The sequence below is a fragment of the Taudactylus pleione genome, unplaced genomic scaffold, assembly GCF_031769625.1.
Source record: "Taudactylus pleione unplaced genomic scaffold, aTauple2 ptg000205l, whole genome shotgun sequence".
NCBI lineage: Eukaryota > Metazoa > Chordata > Amphibia > Anura > Myobatrachidae > Taudactylus > Taudactylus pleione.
In genome coordinates this window covers 2,010,633-2,030,363 of record NW_028284607.1, presented here as the reverse complement: position 1 = coordinate 2,030,363, position 19,731 = coordinate 2,010,633, and the positions used below count along the sequence as shown (strand labels likewise).

Here is a 19,731-nt window from a genome sequence, read left to right as displayed (position 1 = left end):
CAAACAACCAATCAGCTCCTGTCATTTATCAAACACAGACTCTAACATGACAGTTAGGAGCTGAGTGACTGGCAGTTTATCACTATCCAGAGCTTAGTACATCTCCCCCTTAGAAATGATTCTAATAAACGGTGGCGTTTAGCACAGTAATTTTCATTAAAAAAAATAAAAAAAAATTAAAATCGCTTTATATTTCTTTTCTATATAAACAGCATATGACAGACTGCTACAAAGGCAGCAAACATCTGCAGGTATGTTAGATAAGAGCTGATAAAGGTCACACAAAGCTTTCTCAGAGACTTTTCATAATAATTAAGTTAAGGATGTCAAGGGCACCTTGTGGTAATCAGAGTATAGGGAATGCAGTTCATCACAGTTAACACTAGGCGGAGCAAAAATACAACATGTAGGAAATAACCTGCCTCTTCTTTCAATGAAATGAACATCAATCTGTGTGCCGAAAAAGTGAGTCAATATGGCACCTTATTTTTCTAAGTCTTTGTGGGCACTTTTTGATATGCAGGGCAAACAACTTAAGCATAAGTGGTCAAAATTCAGGGACTTCTTGTTTACGAACTGCAGCGCGGTTAAGGTGTAAAATTCTGAAAATTCTGTATGCAGAGTGGGATTATTGGTTAAAAGGTTGAGGAGGCTCTATATTCAGGGGAGTACCTTGCTACGTAGAGGAAAGTGCCAAGCCATTTCCACTATGAAAAAGGACTTAATTTTCGCATAAGTGGTATAGATAAGGTCTTGTGCAATACTTTATTTTTCTAATGGAGGAGTCAGACACTTGAAGTAGGTGATTTATGAAACTTTATTCATATATTAAATATTTAGTCATTCATATCAGTGCCTTCCCAGGTGGAACTTACAGTCTACATTCCCTACCATGCACTAGAGTTAACCTACTAGGAGCAAACTGGATTACCCAGAGGAGACCCAGGAAATTTTGCACCAATAGAACCCCGGTTAGAATCAATCCCATTATCCCAGTGCAATGCTAACCACTGTGCCAATACTATTAACAGTATGCATTTTACACCTTCTAGTTGGTGAGATGAAAAACACATTTCTATGTACACTTTGACTAATGTATAAAAAAAAGCTTTGAACAAATAAAAAGTGCAACATGCAATAACAAAAGTCCAAATATCATCCCACACTTTACGATTAATTTAAACCATAAATGATAAACAGCTGCACTTTAGAGGAAATTTAACGTTTTAATTTTTTCTTTTAAATAAAAGAAGTGGTTCTAAAGTGATAGGAGATTAGTCCTGTGCATAGGGCATCTCCCATGAGAAGTACGCTGGGTGGACCATTTATGCACCAGCATAAACCCAAGGTGTTTTGTACTGTGCATCCAGCACTCACTGTTATTGAGGTCTAAAGACTAAAAGCTGCATACACACGATTTTGTAACCAACGATTATCTGTCAGATTTTCCCTTGAAAAAGTGAACGATTTTTTGAAGTGCAATGAACGATTTTTACAATGATGAACGAAAAATGTTCCTTCCCTTAATGAAAATTGTTATGTTGGACAGTCTGAAATGGACGATGGACAAGAACTACAAATGGGAGCGCGCTTGAAAGATTAATGTTCATCGTTATAACTCAGAAACTGAACGATTTTTTTGAACGATAACGTCGTCGTTAACGACAAATTGTTCAAAAAATTGTTACGTGTGTATGCACCTTTAGTCAGCTTGGTTTAACCTTCAAAATAATTGCCACTTTAATAAATGGGTAGACTCGCATAAGTACCCGCCTCGTCGGAGGCTCGCAGGCCATATTTGCCAAATCTCCCTGATTGTCAGGGAGGCTCCCTGAAATAGCAGCAATTTCCCTGACTCCCTGAAGAGTCTACTAATCTCCCTGATTGCACCTTACCCCCATTATGTAACTGTTATATACTTACAAAAAATAAAGAGATACATATATTCAAATGGTATAATCAGTGCTATCTCCCTGCGTTGGTTATAAGGCACAATGATCTACATGGTTACATACATTTTTATAAGGTTTTTCGTGGCCAATTATATATAGGAAACCCAATACATGAGCAGCCCTGAAAAGTTTTCATCAACAAGTAGAACGTACTAAATGCGTTGGTGCTCATTTTCATATGGATGTAAGTCAATTTTATGACACGCCCCTCAGATACAGCAGTACACGCCCACTTTAACACCAGGCTCATAGGTGGTGCTTTCACAAACTCCCTGAAATGCTTTTTCAAAAGTAAACAAGTAGGCTCTTATAGTGAGCCCCGAGTTGGGAGCAAAGCAAAAAAGGGGCTTCTTTTGCATACACGGTAAATACTGGCTGCTGTTGTATATAGCCCACAAATTCTAAACAGCTTTATTTTTGCACTGCAATTTACATTCAGTTTGGACACACCCCTCCCAAATCTAGGGCCCATTTACAAACGAAGGGAAATACCAGCGGGAATTTTCATTTAGTATCACTGTGATACAAATGAAAATTCCACTGGTATTTAGTAATACTTACCCCTCCGGCGAGGTCCCGCGAAGTCCAGCGGAATCCTCGTCCTCGACGAGGTCCTCTGCTGGGCTGCTGGCAGTTTAACGCTGCCAGCGACGGGGCTCCAGGGTCATGCGCATGCGTGACGGTCCGTCTGCGCATGTCATGACAGGGAGACTCGGCAGTGCCTGGAAGGCTTCATTGAAGCCGGAAAGGCACCGCCAGGTCTCCATTGCCGGCTATGGGGCCCTCATCGCTCTCGCCATCTTTTAGATGGCGAGAGCGAAGATGTACAAACAGCGGTAATCTTAGATTACCGCTGTTTACTAAATACAGCAAGATGGTATAACCCTTTTAGCGAGCGCTAAAGGGGCTATATTTCGTTTGTAAATGGGGCCCTTAATCTCTCTGCACATTTTACATCTGCCCGGCTGCAGTGCAGCATGGTTTTGCCAAGGTACAAAGTAATTGCTTTACTCCCAGCTCAAAATCAGCGCCAATGTGAATGAAATGTTTTATCTGTGCAATGTCGCTATGCATTATTACACTTTGATGCATAAAGGAAAACATACTGCATGCAAATACATTAAGTAGGCTAGTCTTGAACTGATTTGTATTGTAGGTTATAATTTACTGTTCTGTATACTATTATAGGTCACAAAATATTTAAGCAAGAGGGATTACCTAACACAAAAAAAGATACATAGTTAGTTGTGACTGTGATTACTTGTTTGTTTGCAGTGCCGTTCACAAGGGTCTGGTATGTTTGGTCGACAGTTATTATAGTCAGAATGTCGACATTCATCATGTCTACACGGATGACACGTCGTCATGATAGGTGGTCAACAAACCGCCCCTGCAGCAGCGGCGTTTCCAGTGTCATCTTCTGGCAGTCACATGAGGAGCATTTCTGGCAGAGATGTCTGAGGAGCGGCGTTCCTGTGAGTATTGCTCCCCCTATACCTGACCCTACCCCTTCCTCTAGTGCCTAACTCAGACCTCCCCCCGCAGCCTTACCCTAAACCTCCCTCTAGTGTCTAACCCTAATCTCCCCCCACAGCCTAACCCTAAACCTCCCTATAGTGCCTAACCCTAAAATTCCAAGCGCCACCTAACCCTGAGCCTCCCCTCACAGCCTAACCCTAAACCTTCCTCTAGTGCCTAACCTTCCCCCGCAGCCTAACCCTAAACCTCCCTCTAGTGCCTAACCCTAGCCTTTCCCCACAGCCTAACCTTAAACCTCTTTAGTGCCTAACCCTATACCTTCCTCTAGTGCCTAACCCTAACCTTCCCCCACAGCCTAACCTTAAACCTCTTTAGTGCCTAACCCTATACCTTCCTCTAGTGCCTAACCCTAACCTTCCCCCACAGCCTAACCTTAAACCTCCTTAGTGCCTAACCCTAAACCTTCCTCTAGTGCTTAACCTTCCCCCGCAGTCTAACCCTAAACCTTCCCCCGCAGCCTAACCTTAAACCTCTTTAGTGCCTAACCTTCCCCTGCAGCCTAACCCTAAACCTCCCTCTAGTGTCTATTTCTAACCTTCCCCCGCAGCCTAACCCTAAACCTCCCTCTAGTGTCTAACCCTAACCTTCCCCTGCAGTAACTGTCGACCATGTGACCAGATCACCACTGCGCTAGAAGTAGTACACCAAGTCTTCCTTACTTTGCTGAAAGTTTTTATTATAAGTATATTTGTCCACATTATACTGTATTACAGTATGTAGAACCATTATATTGTAGCATCCTGAAAGTGAGAGGTTTAGCATATAAGTATGTGAAGTATGTGTCGTTACAATTATGTGCAATTCTTTTCTTATTATCTCCAACTTTTTAGCTATCACCTCTACATGAAGTAGAGAAACCCGTGAGAAGGTAAAACAAGTAAGGGGCTCTCACCTTAATAGTCTCCATGGGACAGACCACCACAATAGCCTCTGCCACACCTGCACCCAGGCCACACAGTAAACTGCGTTTACTGTCTAGTTTGCCATCTGCATCCCGCACCTGATTACTGAGGAACTCAAACATCCCAAACCTGTAAGGGGAAGTAAGGAGTTCAGGTACATAGAAGGTGTGGAAAGATCAGGCAATTATGAAGGAAAGCTGCAGACAAAAAAAAAAAAAGGGAACAGCATTGATTTTGGTATAGAAAAAATAAGTCAGATGCAGGAAAACTGAGACGCAGATAAAATGTATAAAAGGTCTAAAACAGTCATAGTTTTTATGTTAGTTATAAAGGAACAACTGCTCCGGTCACCCACACCCCGGCCATTCTTGTGTACACATTTATAGCAGGTATCTTCCATTATGAACTGTACTATACTATGTATAATGTGTGTAAGGCTTTACATATACTTTCTATTTGTTCTTGAAGATACCTTGTGTGTATAAAATATTGTGCTGCATATATAGATCAATAGTGCATGAAAATGCATGGGCTGTGTGCTGCATATATAGATCAATAGTGCATGAAAATGCGTGGGCTGTGTGCAAGGTATTATTGAGTAAGAATGTAGCAAAATATTGAGAGAGAAAAAAAAACACCTCCATATATGCCCTCCTATTTCAGTGTTAGACACAATTGTGTGTCAATTAGCCAAGGCATTTACCTGACTGCTGCCTTTGGTATGGACCCATATAGCAGCGAGCTAAGCCCCCGGTACAGCCCCTTCACCCCGTGACCGTCCACAGTCTGCTTCACACAGTCCCCTGCAGAAGGACGAAAGGTGAAGAAAGAAAAATGGTTATAACAAAGCTTGGATCCAAACACCTTGTACACCTTACTCTACCGCCACAAATGATGGTAAGCTCATCATGTACAGATCCAGTCCCCACAATGCCCTGTTACTCACATATTCCCCGGTATCTTGGTGGGTTAGCTTTCTCATCTAGCTGTAGCTGGGTCTTGACATACTCTGTGGGAAATGTGATGCAGATCTCTATTCCACCAGCAATCCCACCTTGGGAGGAAAGACCAGACATAGCGAGTTTAGGCTGCAGGTGCACACACCACTGGTTTTCAGATACCAAAACTTCTAAGCAGAGCAAAGCCCCAATACATGCTGGGATATTGGCAGTAATAGCAAACAAATTACTGAATTTCACAATAATCAGTTAATAATCGGATTGAAATCGGAGTGGTGATCACCTGTGTGGGATCCCCTTCTGACCACACTCAGGCCCTGATGTAAGTGCACACGATCTGGGACGTTGGGTATGTATGCTTTGATACTTATAATACTACTGCTTTACATTAGTCACTTGCACTTTCCCCACCAGCAGCTACAATTATTTCACTACCTTAGGGGACATATTGCTATTCAATAAGGTGCCTGAAAATGGGACGCAGTGATTTCTATAGAAATCACTGCGTCTTTTTTCTTGCACCTCCAGAGCAAGTCTGATTATTGTCTAATTGTTAATTTTAGGAAAAATCAGTGGGAGTTGCTCTCTAATTAAGCTATTGGAAGTTTCCAATTAGCTTAATTAGTCCTTATTTACTCATCTTCCAAAAGCTGTGCGTCTTCTTCCTCCTGCGTCCAGAGCCGGCTCTTCTGCAGCAGAGTGAGAGTGTGTGAGAGTGTGAGTGTGAGTGTGAGTGTGAGTGTGAGTGTGTGTGTGTGTGTGTGTGTGTGTGTGTGTGTGTGTGTGTGTGCGCCACCGGGAGCCGCAGAGACCACCGGAGATCCCCGGACACGTAAGTATGTTTTCTTTTTTTCATGTGCTGCCAGTTGAAAACCCAGCGACCACTTTTTTTTTATTGGATACTGCGGGTACTGGGATCACGAATACCCGCTGTAATCCAAAATTGGGCACAAGGTTTTTTACTTCGCTAAACCTCGCACCCAATTGGATATGCCCCTATGTATCTTAGCGTGTAAGCTCATCTGCACAGGACCACCTTCTGTTTCATGTTGTTGTACATTATGTGCTTGAAACCCCATCCTTTAATACACAGCGCCGTATGTGTCGGAACTTTGTAAATAGAGTGACTATAATAAAGACGATGGCAAAAGGAAATATCACAATTCTTTTAATATAGTAATTCAAACTAAAATTTGTGGGATGTCAACATGAAAAAAGGGTCAAAGGCTCCCAAACGTTCTCTAGTGCAAGTGTAACGAACATAAACCTTTGGACTTTGAGTGTAAATGTGCTAAGTAGAGCAGATTAGCATGATTTAAGAACATGGACTACTATAGAGTTTCTTTTTTCCAGCATTCTGGACACAAATATCACTCTATACAATGTACTTCTATTTTTACTGAAAAACAATAAGCAGAGCTCAAAGTTTTGCATATAGATATATACACACTCTGCTGGAACGTATTCGCCCACAATGAAATTGCTTCTGTATACATTTTTTTTTTTATTTCAGGTCTTCTAGTTGTATTGCTTTGCCTAGGGGCCCAGTCGCAGGAGTGGCCCATGTGACCTGCAGTGCTATAAAAGACTGGTGGCAGCAGTGCTTTCACCCACCACTCACATCAATGTCACTATGTGCCCTGTGCACTGACTGCTATGTAACCTATACTAAACAAGTGAACGCGGGCCCAGAGCACCTCTCCCCGCACTCCTTAATGGCCGCGCACATCTATCTATTGCATTGATGAGGTCAATACATTTTTTTATTTCTTTTTTGTTATTGCTCACATTTGATGAAACAAAGTGCAGGTTATTTCTAGGAGTTTCCACTACAAAATTATGCAGTTTTCATGAAAACCGGTTCAGTGTTTTATTCGCCAACTTGGTACAGACACGTTCTTATAATATTTGTATAGATTACCATCCTGCTCACAATAACAACTGCACTGCGGCTCCTTGCGAATCAATGGCAATAATAATAATTATATGTGATAGCACATTGGAAATATAATGTATAAATGGCTTTTAAAGCTCAATGCCTTTAGCTGCAGTGTCATTTAGTGTTGCAAATGCATTCCGTGTAAGATCTACATGACTGGCCCCTTCTCAAAGAATAAGCATGAGTCAGCATGGCTCTAGTATTAAGCTTTCTAATTGGTGAACAGAGACAACACCCCTCTTCATGCTCACATCAGTGGTGGGCAGTGTTTACAGTCCTTTGGCATACAGATATAAAGAGTCATCATATCGGTTTATCCAGAAACACAATGCAGCTTCTGTCCACACACAATATATTTCCTTTGGATTCTGTTTATACTGTAAATTCCACAATTCATCTGTCTCCAGAACGAAAACTTAAAAGCATTAAACAGCCACTTTAGGGGCCATATTCAATATGGGGCGAAAAGGCGTTACCGGCGATAATTTATCGCCGATGACGTCATTTTCACCAGTTTCAATTATCCCCATATACAATTTCAAAGACTTTTCGCTGGTGTGAAAAGTCTTTGCTAAAAAAACGGGGATAACTTTCTCCACTGCATAGGTTGCGAAAAAAAGTGCAGAATTGGGCTTTAGGGGTGCAGAATAAAAAGAATTAGCCTGCAGCCTTTGTAATGTCCCCTTAATGTAATCTGTGTCAACAAAAAAACTAAAAAATCCTTAGGACACCCCAAACAAGTTACTTTAATTTTGGGGACAAAAAAAAAAAATGTTGGTGGTACAAACTTTGAAACTAGCGAAACTGACTCCGGGGGGCGGGGGGCCCCCAAGTATACAGCAGGTGTTTTCTAGAATGCGGAAGGTAGCGGCAGGTTGATTTTTTTAAGATTTTTTAAAAATTACTTTAGGGACTTAAAAATATGCTTGCACCCATTTTCATGTACCCCAAATTTGATGGGACTAGTTATTTTTTCCAAAGTGTTATTCTTCACCACTTCTTCTAAAGCCGCATTTATGCACCTGCCGCGGCTATCAAAAATCCACACTACCTTCAGCAGGCCAAATCGGGGTACCCATAGTGATCCCCAATGTCAGAACATCTTCGGGGGGTGACAGCATGATTCCCCAACAAAAACTGACAGAACTTTGATACTTATCTTTCCGCAGGGTCCTGTTTTCGCCGGATCCCAATTGAATACGGGGATAAACTCGATACTTTATCCCTGAAAAAAACAGCGATCATGGCGAAAAGTCCGACCTCTGACTTTTCTCCTCAAATTGAATATGGCCCTTAGCCTCAAATACCATTTGTCTTTTATAACAAAGAGCTTCTAGTAACATTGACAAATAAATGTGCAAAACCTTATTTTGGCAGGTCTGGAAATGTGAAACATTCTGTTTACACTGTGAGAACTATGCTCCTATCATCAACTATTTCAGGAGATGAGAGGAGAGACTGGCTGCTGTGTCCTTTAGTGGCTTTACGGTGAGGAGTACTAAGACCGTTCCTCCCTCCATGATCTACATCAGTGGTCTCCAACGTTAATTGAGGTGTGAGCTATTTTAGAAAAATTAAAAAACCTACTGAAGAGCTACTAAAATTGTAGGAAAAAAAAATCTGGCTAATAACCGAACAATTGAAGGTAATTTAATGAAAATGAAACAAAAAAAATGTTTAATAGAAAACAACAATGTATTTAATTATTAGTGATATTGTTGTAGTTTGAAAATACAATTTAAGCACAAGCACATTTCACTGTTAATTACCGACTCCAAGGAGGTACGTGCAGTAGAGGAGCAAAAGATATAGGCAGGGCTGCTGGTAATTTTCTGGCAGGGCTGGGCGGGTGTCAGGGGTGTAGAGACCTCTGCCGGGCCCAGGTGAAGGGAGGGCGTGGCCTAACTGCGGGAGGCGTGGCCACGTCCCCTTAAAAAAAAGAAAATTAAAAAAACAGTTCTGCAGTGCCGCTGCGCGCTGGGGAGGGGGGCGCTGTGAGCCCCTAAGGCCACCGCAAAGCCAGTGTGATCGCTCCTCCCCACAGGCATAGGAGACTGCTGTGGCTGCTACTCAGCAGCCACGAGCAGTCTCCCACTGTGTGCAGGGCTGCTGTGAGGGAGGGAGAAGGGAGGGAGAAGGGAGGGGGCGGCGTCGGACTCAGGCCCCCGCCGGGCCCCTCAGGAAGCCCGGACCTGGGTAAATAGTACCTGCTCCCCCTCCTTTCAGCGCCCCTGGCGGGAGTCACTCACTCTGCCGTAGCTTAGACGCCATGGGTGGAACCACGGGGAAGCATGTCAGGTGATTGCTGTAAAGGCTGCGGCAATCACCTGACGTGCTTTCCTGTGGCTCCACCCATGGCGTCGATGCCACGGGGGAGCACATGTCAGAGGTCACTTCCTTCTAGGCAGTACTGCAGCTAGGTGAGCTACTAAAATTAAGGCTACTGGTTGGAGACCACTGATCTACATGAACTAACTTGTATACACACTCATACATCCAAACATATTTATTATTAGCTCGATTTTATACAACAGCTTTACTTTAGGTTTAGTGGTATCTTAAATGGAGATTATTGTCCCAGGTGTACTTCTAGGTAACAGAATAACAATGATAAAGGGCCATTGTGCTTGAGGATTTATCCAGTCTTTATATTATTAAAAATAGTAATAATAATAATAATATTAATAATTAAAGACTTACAATTAATATTTAACTTAAAAAATCAGCATTGTGGACTTTACCTCCCCAACCTAGATCATACTCGGAAAGAAAGTAATAATCGGTCTATCTATGGGCCGCCAGGTCTCCCCTTTGGGTAGAGACAGCTCGCCCTGCGAAAGTGAAGTTGCCCTAGCAGCTACCACTTGCGCCCCCTATTGGCCGCTGAGTAGCATGCTTTCCCTCCCAGCTGAGCCTTGCCATAATCAAATTAAATTTAGACAAAATAAGACAGCAATTAAGCAGAATGCGCAACACCACAAAGGGAAAAGGTGGGTGGGAAATCCAGAATCAAAGAGTCAGTCAGTGCACTTAACTTCACCCTTTATAAATTCCAAAGATCCTCCCAGCCTGCCCTATGATAGGCTAACAGGCCCCCTTTAAACTGTCAATTAAAACTGTAAAGCCCCTACAGTATTAAACGCACCTCTTATCTCCAAGACTGTACACTTCAGCTACCTAAAGTTTTGTTACTTTACTCCTAAATGCTGCAGGCAATTCATGCCAACATTTATTCTATTAGGGACCCTCCTTACCCACTCCTTAGTGTGTAAAAAAACGCTGTCCATCCACTATGCGGCATAAGCAGTGGGTTTATCAAGAATGCATTGAACCCAACATACTGTAAGTAGTAATACCATCTTGGGAACTCAGGGCCTGATTCAGACCCGCTCGCGAGCGCTTGCAAGCGTGTCGATGGTGGCCCAGTGCACATGCGCACGACGGAGCAGACTCTGTCGTGCGCGAGACCCGGATAGCGATGGGCAAACAGTCGCTCCGGGTCTCGTACCAAAGGTGCATGCTGTCGATGTTGAGTGACAGCACGCCCCCTTTGGTGGGCGTGCTGGGTGCGTGGCTGCACAGATGGAGGCTTTCCCATGGGAACGCCTACCGTCTGGGGCCGGCCCCACTGACATCACAAGTGATGTCAGTGGGAGTGCTTTTGGCTCTGTTTGAGCCGAAAGCACTCCAGGGCTTGCGGCAACGAGACCCTACCACAAGGGTCTCGTCGCAAGCCCGAAGGTCGCGATGGTCTTGACCATCGCGACCATCTTCCTGGCCGCTCACTATAGCTGTGGGTGGTCACCCACAGCTATACGAGCGGCCAGGAGGCCGCTCTACAAATCAAGAAGGACGGCCCTGATTCAGAGCGAGCGCTCTGTCAGAGCGTCCGGCTCTGAATCAGGGCCTCAGTACTCAAGAATAATTTACATTCTTTTATCGTATTTGTGCTATATATATGTACTATATAGTTTATTTATTTTTAAGATATGAACTAAGAGACTTTGTAAAGTATATACCCTGTAAAATAAATTTATTCATATTTTACCTTTAAAAAAAAAAGATATCATTGTGTTAATAATTTCAAATATATGTTCCCCTTTTCTGCATGAAGCCAGATATTTGTTGATACCATCCCTCATATGATAGGAGCTAATTTTGCAGTGTAGGGACTGCCTTGCTGGTCGCATTACTAGTCTTATGGCAGTACAGATATAAAGCAAAAACTATTTACAGGAAACAGGTGATAAGCTTAAGGCAACTATAATGGTAGAGGAAAAAACTACTAACAAAAGTTACTTTTAGTTGGAAGATATTTAACTTTTGCAATAATGTTTAAGCAGATTTGGTTCTATATATGCAGCCTATGCTTTTTATTCTCTATAATAAATAGATTAAGGCAACAAACTGGAATTATTTTTTGTCAGAAAAAAAATGTCACAATCTTCCTTTTATATACAGACGTTGCTGTATTTTTATTTATTTTTTGACAACTTCTAATAGATAAAATGTTATATCCTTTTCTTAAGTGCTCCAAGTCCCTGCGGCTCACAGGCATCTACAGGACACTGTATTGAGAAAGGAATGAATGGATGTATTAAACAGGGAAGCACGGACCTCCAGGCTTTATCCAAGGCAAATGAGTGTGGGGGTAGAGTCAGCTGTATCATTCCGAAAATCATCCAGTAGGAAGGACATCCTCCCCTCCCACTTTTGCCCAAACTATTACATTAAATCTACAGGCAGATACCAATCAAATAGATTTTTCAGGATTTGGAAATCATTATGAGTTTTGTGCTGAGTGGAGGTATATTTTTGCAGAATAAAGATATACTATGGTGGGTGTAATATTTCAGTGGTGCCTTAATTATCTGGGTAACCCCAATTATTGTTTGGCTAATTAGTGAACTATGGGCGTAATTCAGAGATATACGTAAATTAAATATTTACATGCATCTCTGATAATTGCTGCGTATGCGCAGGAGCCGTGCTCCACATGTGCAGATCTGTTTCTGCGATGTCGCTTGCAGTGCTGCAAAAGCAGCAGCATAATTGACAGGCAGCATCCAGAAAACAGAGATGTCAGCCCTGGTATCTAGCCGTGCCGACTTCACTGCATAATTGTCGGCATCCAGGGCCAGCATTCCGGGAGGGGGAAGCCATTCTTCTTTGGCGGGGGGGTTTGGTGTGGCAAAAAGGTGGCGTGCCGAGGGAGATGATGTGGCAGTAGGGGCGGAGCAAGGGTATGACCGCACGATCGCGTCATTGTAGCCCGGTCCCCTCTTCACAATGCCGAAATTAAGGGCATTGTGAAGCAGGGGTCGGGGCCACAATTCAGTGCAAATCGCGTAACCGGCCACCCCCTGCAGGGGTTTCCTCTGTAACTGCCGGGGGGTCCGGATGGGTCTGCGGCTGCCGGTAGGCTTGTCTGCCTTTCCGGGGGGACGGGAGCGGCGCACGATTTTCGGGAGGCTCCCGGGCCAAATCAGGAGGGTAGGCAATTATGCTTCACTGGCCCCCAATAGCGTAATTTCATTGGACATCCATAGTATCCTGAGCTTTACTCAGACGTCAGTTGATCTGATGCTGTGTCTTCAAGATGCAGCAGCGGACCACAGAAGCCGGCAATGGGCGTTTTTTTGCTAATGACACCGTCTGTGGCAGTGGCTTTTGTATAATATCGCACAGCCACTGTGTAAAGACGCAGGAGCTGTGCCTTTAGTGTCCATCTCTATATCCAGTGCGCAGTTGTGTGTGAGTGATGTGATGCCTGGGTTTCTATGCACCTATGACATTTGGTCCAAGTTGTTACTAATGTCCTTCCCATGTAGGGCTGCAAGACAGATCTCTATCAATTGTAGTATCTACACTGGAAGCAATACATGATTCTTAAGCAAGCTGCTATCACCAGTTCCTTGAGATGAAGTCACTAGCTTTTTTAAAACCTGCTTAATACTCTCTGCATGCTATATCATTTAATTTCTTTCCAAGTAAAATGTGCTGTCCACTCTAGTCTTTCATACTCTCTGACTTCATAACACCACTTACAGATGTGTCCACATACATCTTACCTCCGTGCACTACAAGACTTGGTAGCGCCAAGCATCTTTTCATGCGACTTTTTACCTTCAAAATGCGTCTTATTCGCAAAGTGACGCACGAGCAGTGTCTGCCAACTAAAATTATATGCGGCATGTCCATATTCTGTATGCGACTGCGGATGTATCTGCTACGTTACAGTGTCAGCGGCTGTGACACTGCAGATACACCCACAGTCGCATACAGAATATAGGCATGCCACTTATTTTTATCAGCAGAAGCTACTTGTGCGGCCTGCTCATGCCACTTTGCGAATAAGAAGTATTTGAAGGTGAAAAGGCGCATGAAAAGACGCTCAGCGCTACAGTCATGCCACGGAATGGTGCGAACGGAAGGGCTGTTTAATACGCACGGAAGATGTATGTGGACACATCTATAAATTGCCAATCGCTTTTTAAATGGTATTTTGGGTCCCATACATTTACGGCCCCGATTTCCAGCTCTGCAGATCCAACCTGATCCGCGTCCTTTAATGATCAGCGATTCGGAAAAAATCTCTGATTCACCGTTTCTGATCATTTTCAGATCAGGGAATCGAGATTTTTTTAACATGTTAAATATCCCTGATTCCCCGAACCCACCGTTAGCAGAACGGGTAATTGTGGCAGATGTATGGGCCCCATTAGTTGAAAGACCATTGTATAGATTTTTGAAAACTATCCATTTGGAGATTTATATGTAAAAAAAAAGCGGATTGGTGAACTGAAAACCAGTGAGTATAAAACTTACTATATGTTACTGAAACTATTAGACAATATATAATGATAAAAAAACAAAATACTGCTCCGAGTGTTAATTATGGAGAAAAGGTACGAGGCAGCAGTGTGCCTGGTTACGCTGGACTCCCTGCTATGCTTTGTGTTCATATATTGTGTCATTTGGTAGCTAAATAAAACCAATGTCACAGGCTGATATTATTTTGGACCCAATGTAATGTAAGCAATGGTATGCATACCCTTCAGGACAAGAATGTGTCAAACGTAAAAGCAATAACCAGTCATGTGACATTACAGGGCTCTTTCCTGTCACCCACTACCAGCAAAACACGGAGAATGTATCTAAAGGTCATCACTCCAAATTGGTAAAAAACAGATGAGCCTTGTTTTAATAAACAATGAGGCAGCTAATCAATTTAAGTGTTACATAAATAATTATATCATTAAAAATATCTATATTCATAGCTGTCTGAAAATAGTAACTCAAGTCATTTAACACTTTGGGCTCCATTTACAAACAAGTCTGTAGCATATTGCTCATTATCTTTTTCATTCTCTGCGGTATGGAGAGAGGGGTCAGGTGCCAGGTGCTGTACACTCCATGGTAAGTTATCATTACCGTTCGTTAGTGAATAAAGGTTGCCATTTGTTTTCATGATAAAACGCTAACAAATAGCGCTATTATGCCCAAACCCTAAACGTGCATTAATAAATAGGATGAAGTGTTGTTTATCATGTGCAAAGAGTTTCAACAGCTGAAACTCGTTTGTAAATGGAGCCCTTTGTTAGTGACGGTGAGATGTAATATAGGATTGCATCTTTGCACATCAGAGAAATGTCATTTGTAAAGGAAAAGGATTACGAGGGAGATGTACTAAGCCTTGAAGAGTAATAATGTGGATAGAGATAAAGTATCAATGAATCAGCTTCTGTCACTTCACAGGCTGTGTTTGAAAAATGAGTTAGTAGGCCGATTGTTTGGTAATTTTTCCTCACTCCACGGCTTAGTAAATAGACACCTTAGTACATAGACCCCTACACGAGGTTGACGTAAAAATGAAGTCTCAACATCTACTGCTGTACTGCATGGCAGTAGTTTACATTAAAGTACCACTAAACATAATACAAATTACCTTCTAAAAAAGAACTGTTCATAATAGAGACTATTCAAATTCCTTTCTGTATGCCAATCGGTGGGTGCTGCAGTAAGATATACATGCAAGTGTAATCCTGAATGTTCTCAAGCTTTAGGCCCAATGTCATGACTTAATGCCTCTGCTGTCTTAGGAGCGGATGAGAGAAGGGTATATTGAAGCCATGTACTTCTAAGAGTGTCTGGTTTGCACTTATGTAACATAAATGCTGTATAGTGTATTGGAAGCGTAAAACATGGGGTATGATGAGACAAGAGAGATGGTGAGAAACCTGAAAAAGAACCAATACGGAAAGAAACTAACCAGGCATGCTCCCCTTACAGCAGTTTGACCACTTTAGAAACAAGCAGGGGGCATTCCTACCAAGCAGGCTGAGCAACAAGATCTGGGAACAGTGTGGCCCAATACAGGGGTGAACAAACTAGACAAGACAGTTTGACCCCTTGGGGTAAGCAACTGATGTACTTCTGGTCTCATTGGAGCCTGTTAGTGAGGTTGGAAGGTAATCACATACACAGCAACCATAATCCAGACACTGAGGTTGCTTGGAGCCGACACATGCTGCAATATCAAGCTATGATTTTTGTGGCCAGGTATAGGTTTTGGAATGTTTGATTTTATTAATATTTTTATTTAAGGTAATGAAACCATCAACCACATTAAATCAAAGTTGATATGATGCAATAGGTCAAGATTTAACCTACTTCGTATAACAAAATTGAGTGTGCTTAGATGAACTTGATGAAACTTAGATGAAAGAATCAATAAATAGCTATTTTGAAGAGTAATCCTTTATGCTACTGTATCTGCATGTTTATAGTACACTACAGCAAATCTATATCTCTCACATATTAATATGAATGTGATTGGTCTACATTATGGGGCCCACGTAGAGTCTGACAGTATTTGCATCTAAATCTCAAGTTCAAAATGTGCACAGAAAAAGGATGGTTGGTAAAGTGAGCTGGCTGTATCCACATGCGCCCAGTCAGAAAGGGTAGTGCCTCCTTTACTCCAGTAGCAGACTGTAATATATGTAACAGGTTTACTCCAAAAGGTGTGACAGAGCAGTGGTGGTAGTAAATGCAGCAAATACCATACACAACTCGTACACTATGTAGTACATTGCCAGACAGTGGCCCTGATTCAGAGCCGGACTCTCTGACAGAGCGCTCGCTCTGAATCAGAGCCGGCCCTCCTCCTTTTTGGAGCGGCCTCCTGGCCTCTCGCATAGCTGTGGGTGACCACCCACAGCTATAGCGAGCAGCCAAAATGATGGTCGCGATGGTCGGGCTTGCGACGAGATCCTTGCGGTAGGGTCTAGCTGCCGCAAGCCCTGGAGTGCTTTTGGCTCTATCAGAGCCAAAAGCACTCCAACTGACATCACTAGTGATGTCAGTGGGGCTGGCCCCAAACGGCAGGCGTTCCCATGGGAACGCCTCCATCTGGGCAGCCACGCCCCCGGTATGCCCACCAAAGGGGGCATGCTGTCAATCACCATCGACCACCATCGACCCCTTTGGTGCGAGACCCATAGCGATGGCTTGGCTGTCGCTATACGGGTCTCGCGCATGCGCACGACGGATCCGCCTCCGCACATGCGCACTTGGGGAACATCGACCCGCTTGCGAGCGAGTCTGAATCAGGCCCAGTGTTGTTAATCATAAAGTTGCACTCACCAAGTCAAAGGAAATTAGAGCAAGATGCAAAGACAGAATGATCGTTTTTATTCAGTTCACATCAGTACATACATCAAAAGGAAATATGCTCTATTATTGAGGACTGGTAATATCACTGTAATAATGTTAATAGGATGCAGCAGCAACATTATTACTGTATTCATATAAATGGGAGAGATTCAGCCAGTCGCCATCATCATCAGTTCACAAACTGCACCAAGGGGCGAGCAACCGCGAGCGAATCACCTGCGGACAGGCGCATAGAAGTCTTTCTTGTGTTCAGTAGGGTTCGGATTTTGTGTTAACTTGCCCTTACAGTAAAGATTGTGCTTACATGCCCGCTCCAATGCCAGTTCTTACCCCTTAGCACAGAGGGTCTCAAGCACAAAATGCGGCTCTGTGCAAGTTGTGAGAAAAAGAGAAGCAAAATGCATCCAACAACATGAGCCCCTAAAACCATCATCCATAAAGGGCCCCATACATCAGAGATGGATTGCAGCAATCGTGTAATTTGCAATCGATTGTGTATAAAAATCTGCAATGTATGGGCTTCACAGATCGCAGATTGCAACCAAAAAGTGATTGGAATTGTTTAATCAGATTGTCCAACATGTTGGATTTCACAGATCGATTGGGGCTGTAGATTGCTAGTGTATGGACATGATCAGCAGATTTGTAGACCATTTCTAGCAAAATGATGGGCCTTTCAAGATTGCCAGATCTGTGTTTGCTGCAATCGATCTGCAAATCACTGAAAAAGATCTGTAATGTATGGGCGCAGATTGCTCGATTGGGAAATCCAAAGATCGGGCAATAAATCTTCAAATTGTTCAATTGTGGTTTTCAGATTTCTGATGTATGGGGGCCTTTACATTAAAACTACTGGCAGGTGAAGTGCATAACATTGATTATCTTGTTATAATGGCACCTGTCAAGGGGTGGGTATATTAGGCAGCAAGTGAACAGTCAGATCTTGAAGTTGATGTGTTGAAAATAGGAAAAACGGGAAAGTGTAAGGATCTGATCGACTTTGACAAGGGCCAAATTTTGATGGCTAGACGACTGGGTCAGAACATTTAAAAAATGGCAGGTCTTATGGTGTGTTCCCAGTTTGCAGTGGTTAGCACCTACCAAAAGGGGTCCAAGGAAGGACAACCGGTGAACCAACCGGGCCTTGGACACACAAGGCTCATTGATGTGCGCAGGGAGCGAAGACTTGCTCGTCTGGTCCTATTCCACAGAAGAGTTACTGTAGCACAAATTGCTGAAAAAGTTAATGCTATGATAGAAAGGTGTCAGAACATAAAGTGCATCGTAGCTTACTACGTATGCGGCTGTGTAGCGGCAGATCAGTCAGCGTGTCCATGCTCACCCCTGTCCTACAATGGCACATGAGCGACAGAACTGGATCACGGTCCAATGGAAGTATGTGGCCTGGTCTGTCTGATGAATCACGTTGTCTTTCACATCATGTGGACGGCCGGGTGCGTGCGAGTCATTTACCTGGTGGAAGAGATGGCACCAGGATGCACTATGAGAAGAAGGCAAACCGGTGGAAGCAGTGTGATGCTCTTGGCAATGTTCTGCTGGGAAACCTTAAGTCCTGGCATTCATGTGGATGTTACTTTGACACGTTCACCCGCATAAACCTTGTTGCAGACCAAGTACGCCCATTCATTCAAGGCAATGGTACTCCATTATGGCAGTGGCCTGATTCAGCAGGATAATTCACTGTGCTAGAACATGACAAAGAGTTTGAGGTGTTGACTTGGCCTACAAATTAACCCAGATCTCAATTTGATAAAATTCGAGCACCTGTGGAGTGTGCTGGAAAAACAACTCTGAGCCATTGAGGCTTAAAGGATCTGCTGCTGACGCCTTGGTGCCAGATACCCTAGGACACCTTCAGAGGTCTTTTGCATGCCTCGACGAGTCTGAGCTGTTTTGGCGGCACAAGAGGGCCTACACAATATTAGGCAGGTGGTTTTAATGTTGTGGGTGTATATACTGTATGTAACGCTAGAAGACCCGCCCCGGCTTCGCATGGGAGCAATTTTAATTTGACGGCGAAAGTCTTCTAAAAGATTGCCTTGTAGAAGACATTAGTCGTTTTTCCTCCTGAAGTCAACACGAAAAGGCCACGCACAGTTGTCAATGAGCAAAACAGTCTCCACTTAGGTCAACTTCAGCCACAATAAGTGTCTGTCTCTGTGCTTTATTTATTGTGATGCCAAAGCAGACTCTTACTTTTACTGGGAATTGGATTCATTCACATAAATTTGATAGGAACGGTGAAAAAGGAAAAAAAATGAAATTTTGTATCAGTAAACAGGGCTAACATCACATTTTCTGGAGAAACTGGAAAATACTCTCTACATGGTACAAAATAAAGTCCATCGTTATAATATATCTTTTAACGATTTCGGCAGCGTAAGCCAAGAAAGCTCTCGGACATTTGTTTTCTTCATTGACTTGCTTCACTAAAATCGTCACTGCTCGGCTCCCTTTTGTCATACATTAATGTTTCATACACCTAAACCTTCCTCGACAGATGCTTTATAGAATAGTGAAAACCGCATCAAAATCCGTCCAGTGGTTATCGAGATTAGCCCGAACAAACAGACAGACACCTACCAGGGACCGGGTTTTCATTGACAGCTGCACTAAAATCGTCTCCCTTTTGTCATATATTAATATTTCATACCTAAAAAACACTTTATTTTATACTATGTATAGATTATGGGGGGAATTCAATTAGTCTTGATAATGCGATAACTTTTCACGTGCTAAGT

At 43.0% G+C, this 19,731-nt stretch overlaps 1 protein-coding gene across 1 annotated transcript in view; it reads right to left on the bottom strand.

The window, feature by feature from the left end:
- The window catches only part of SLC25A1 (solute carrier family 25 member 1), a 43,259-nt gene that overhangs the window by 14,882 nt on the left and 8,646 nt on the right, over positions 1 to 19,731 (bottom strand). Inside the window, exons 2-4 of the mRNA XM_088477836.1 lie at positions 5,340 to 5,447; positions 5,097 to 5,196; positions 4,384 to 4,522 (exon numbers count right to left, since the gene is read on the bottom strand). Of these exons, the coding sequence (XP_088333962.1) occupies positions 4,384 to 4,522; positions 5,097 to 5,196; positions 5,340 to 5,447 (347 nt within the window). The remainder of the gene's footprint in view (positions 1 to 4,383; positions 4,523 to 5,096; positions 5,197 to 5,339; positions 5,448 to 19,731) is intronic.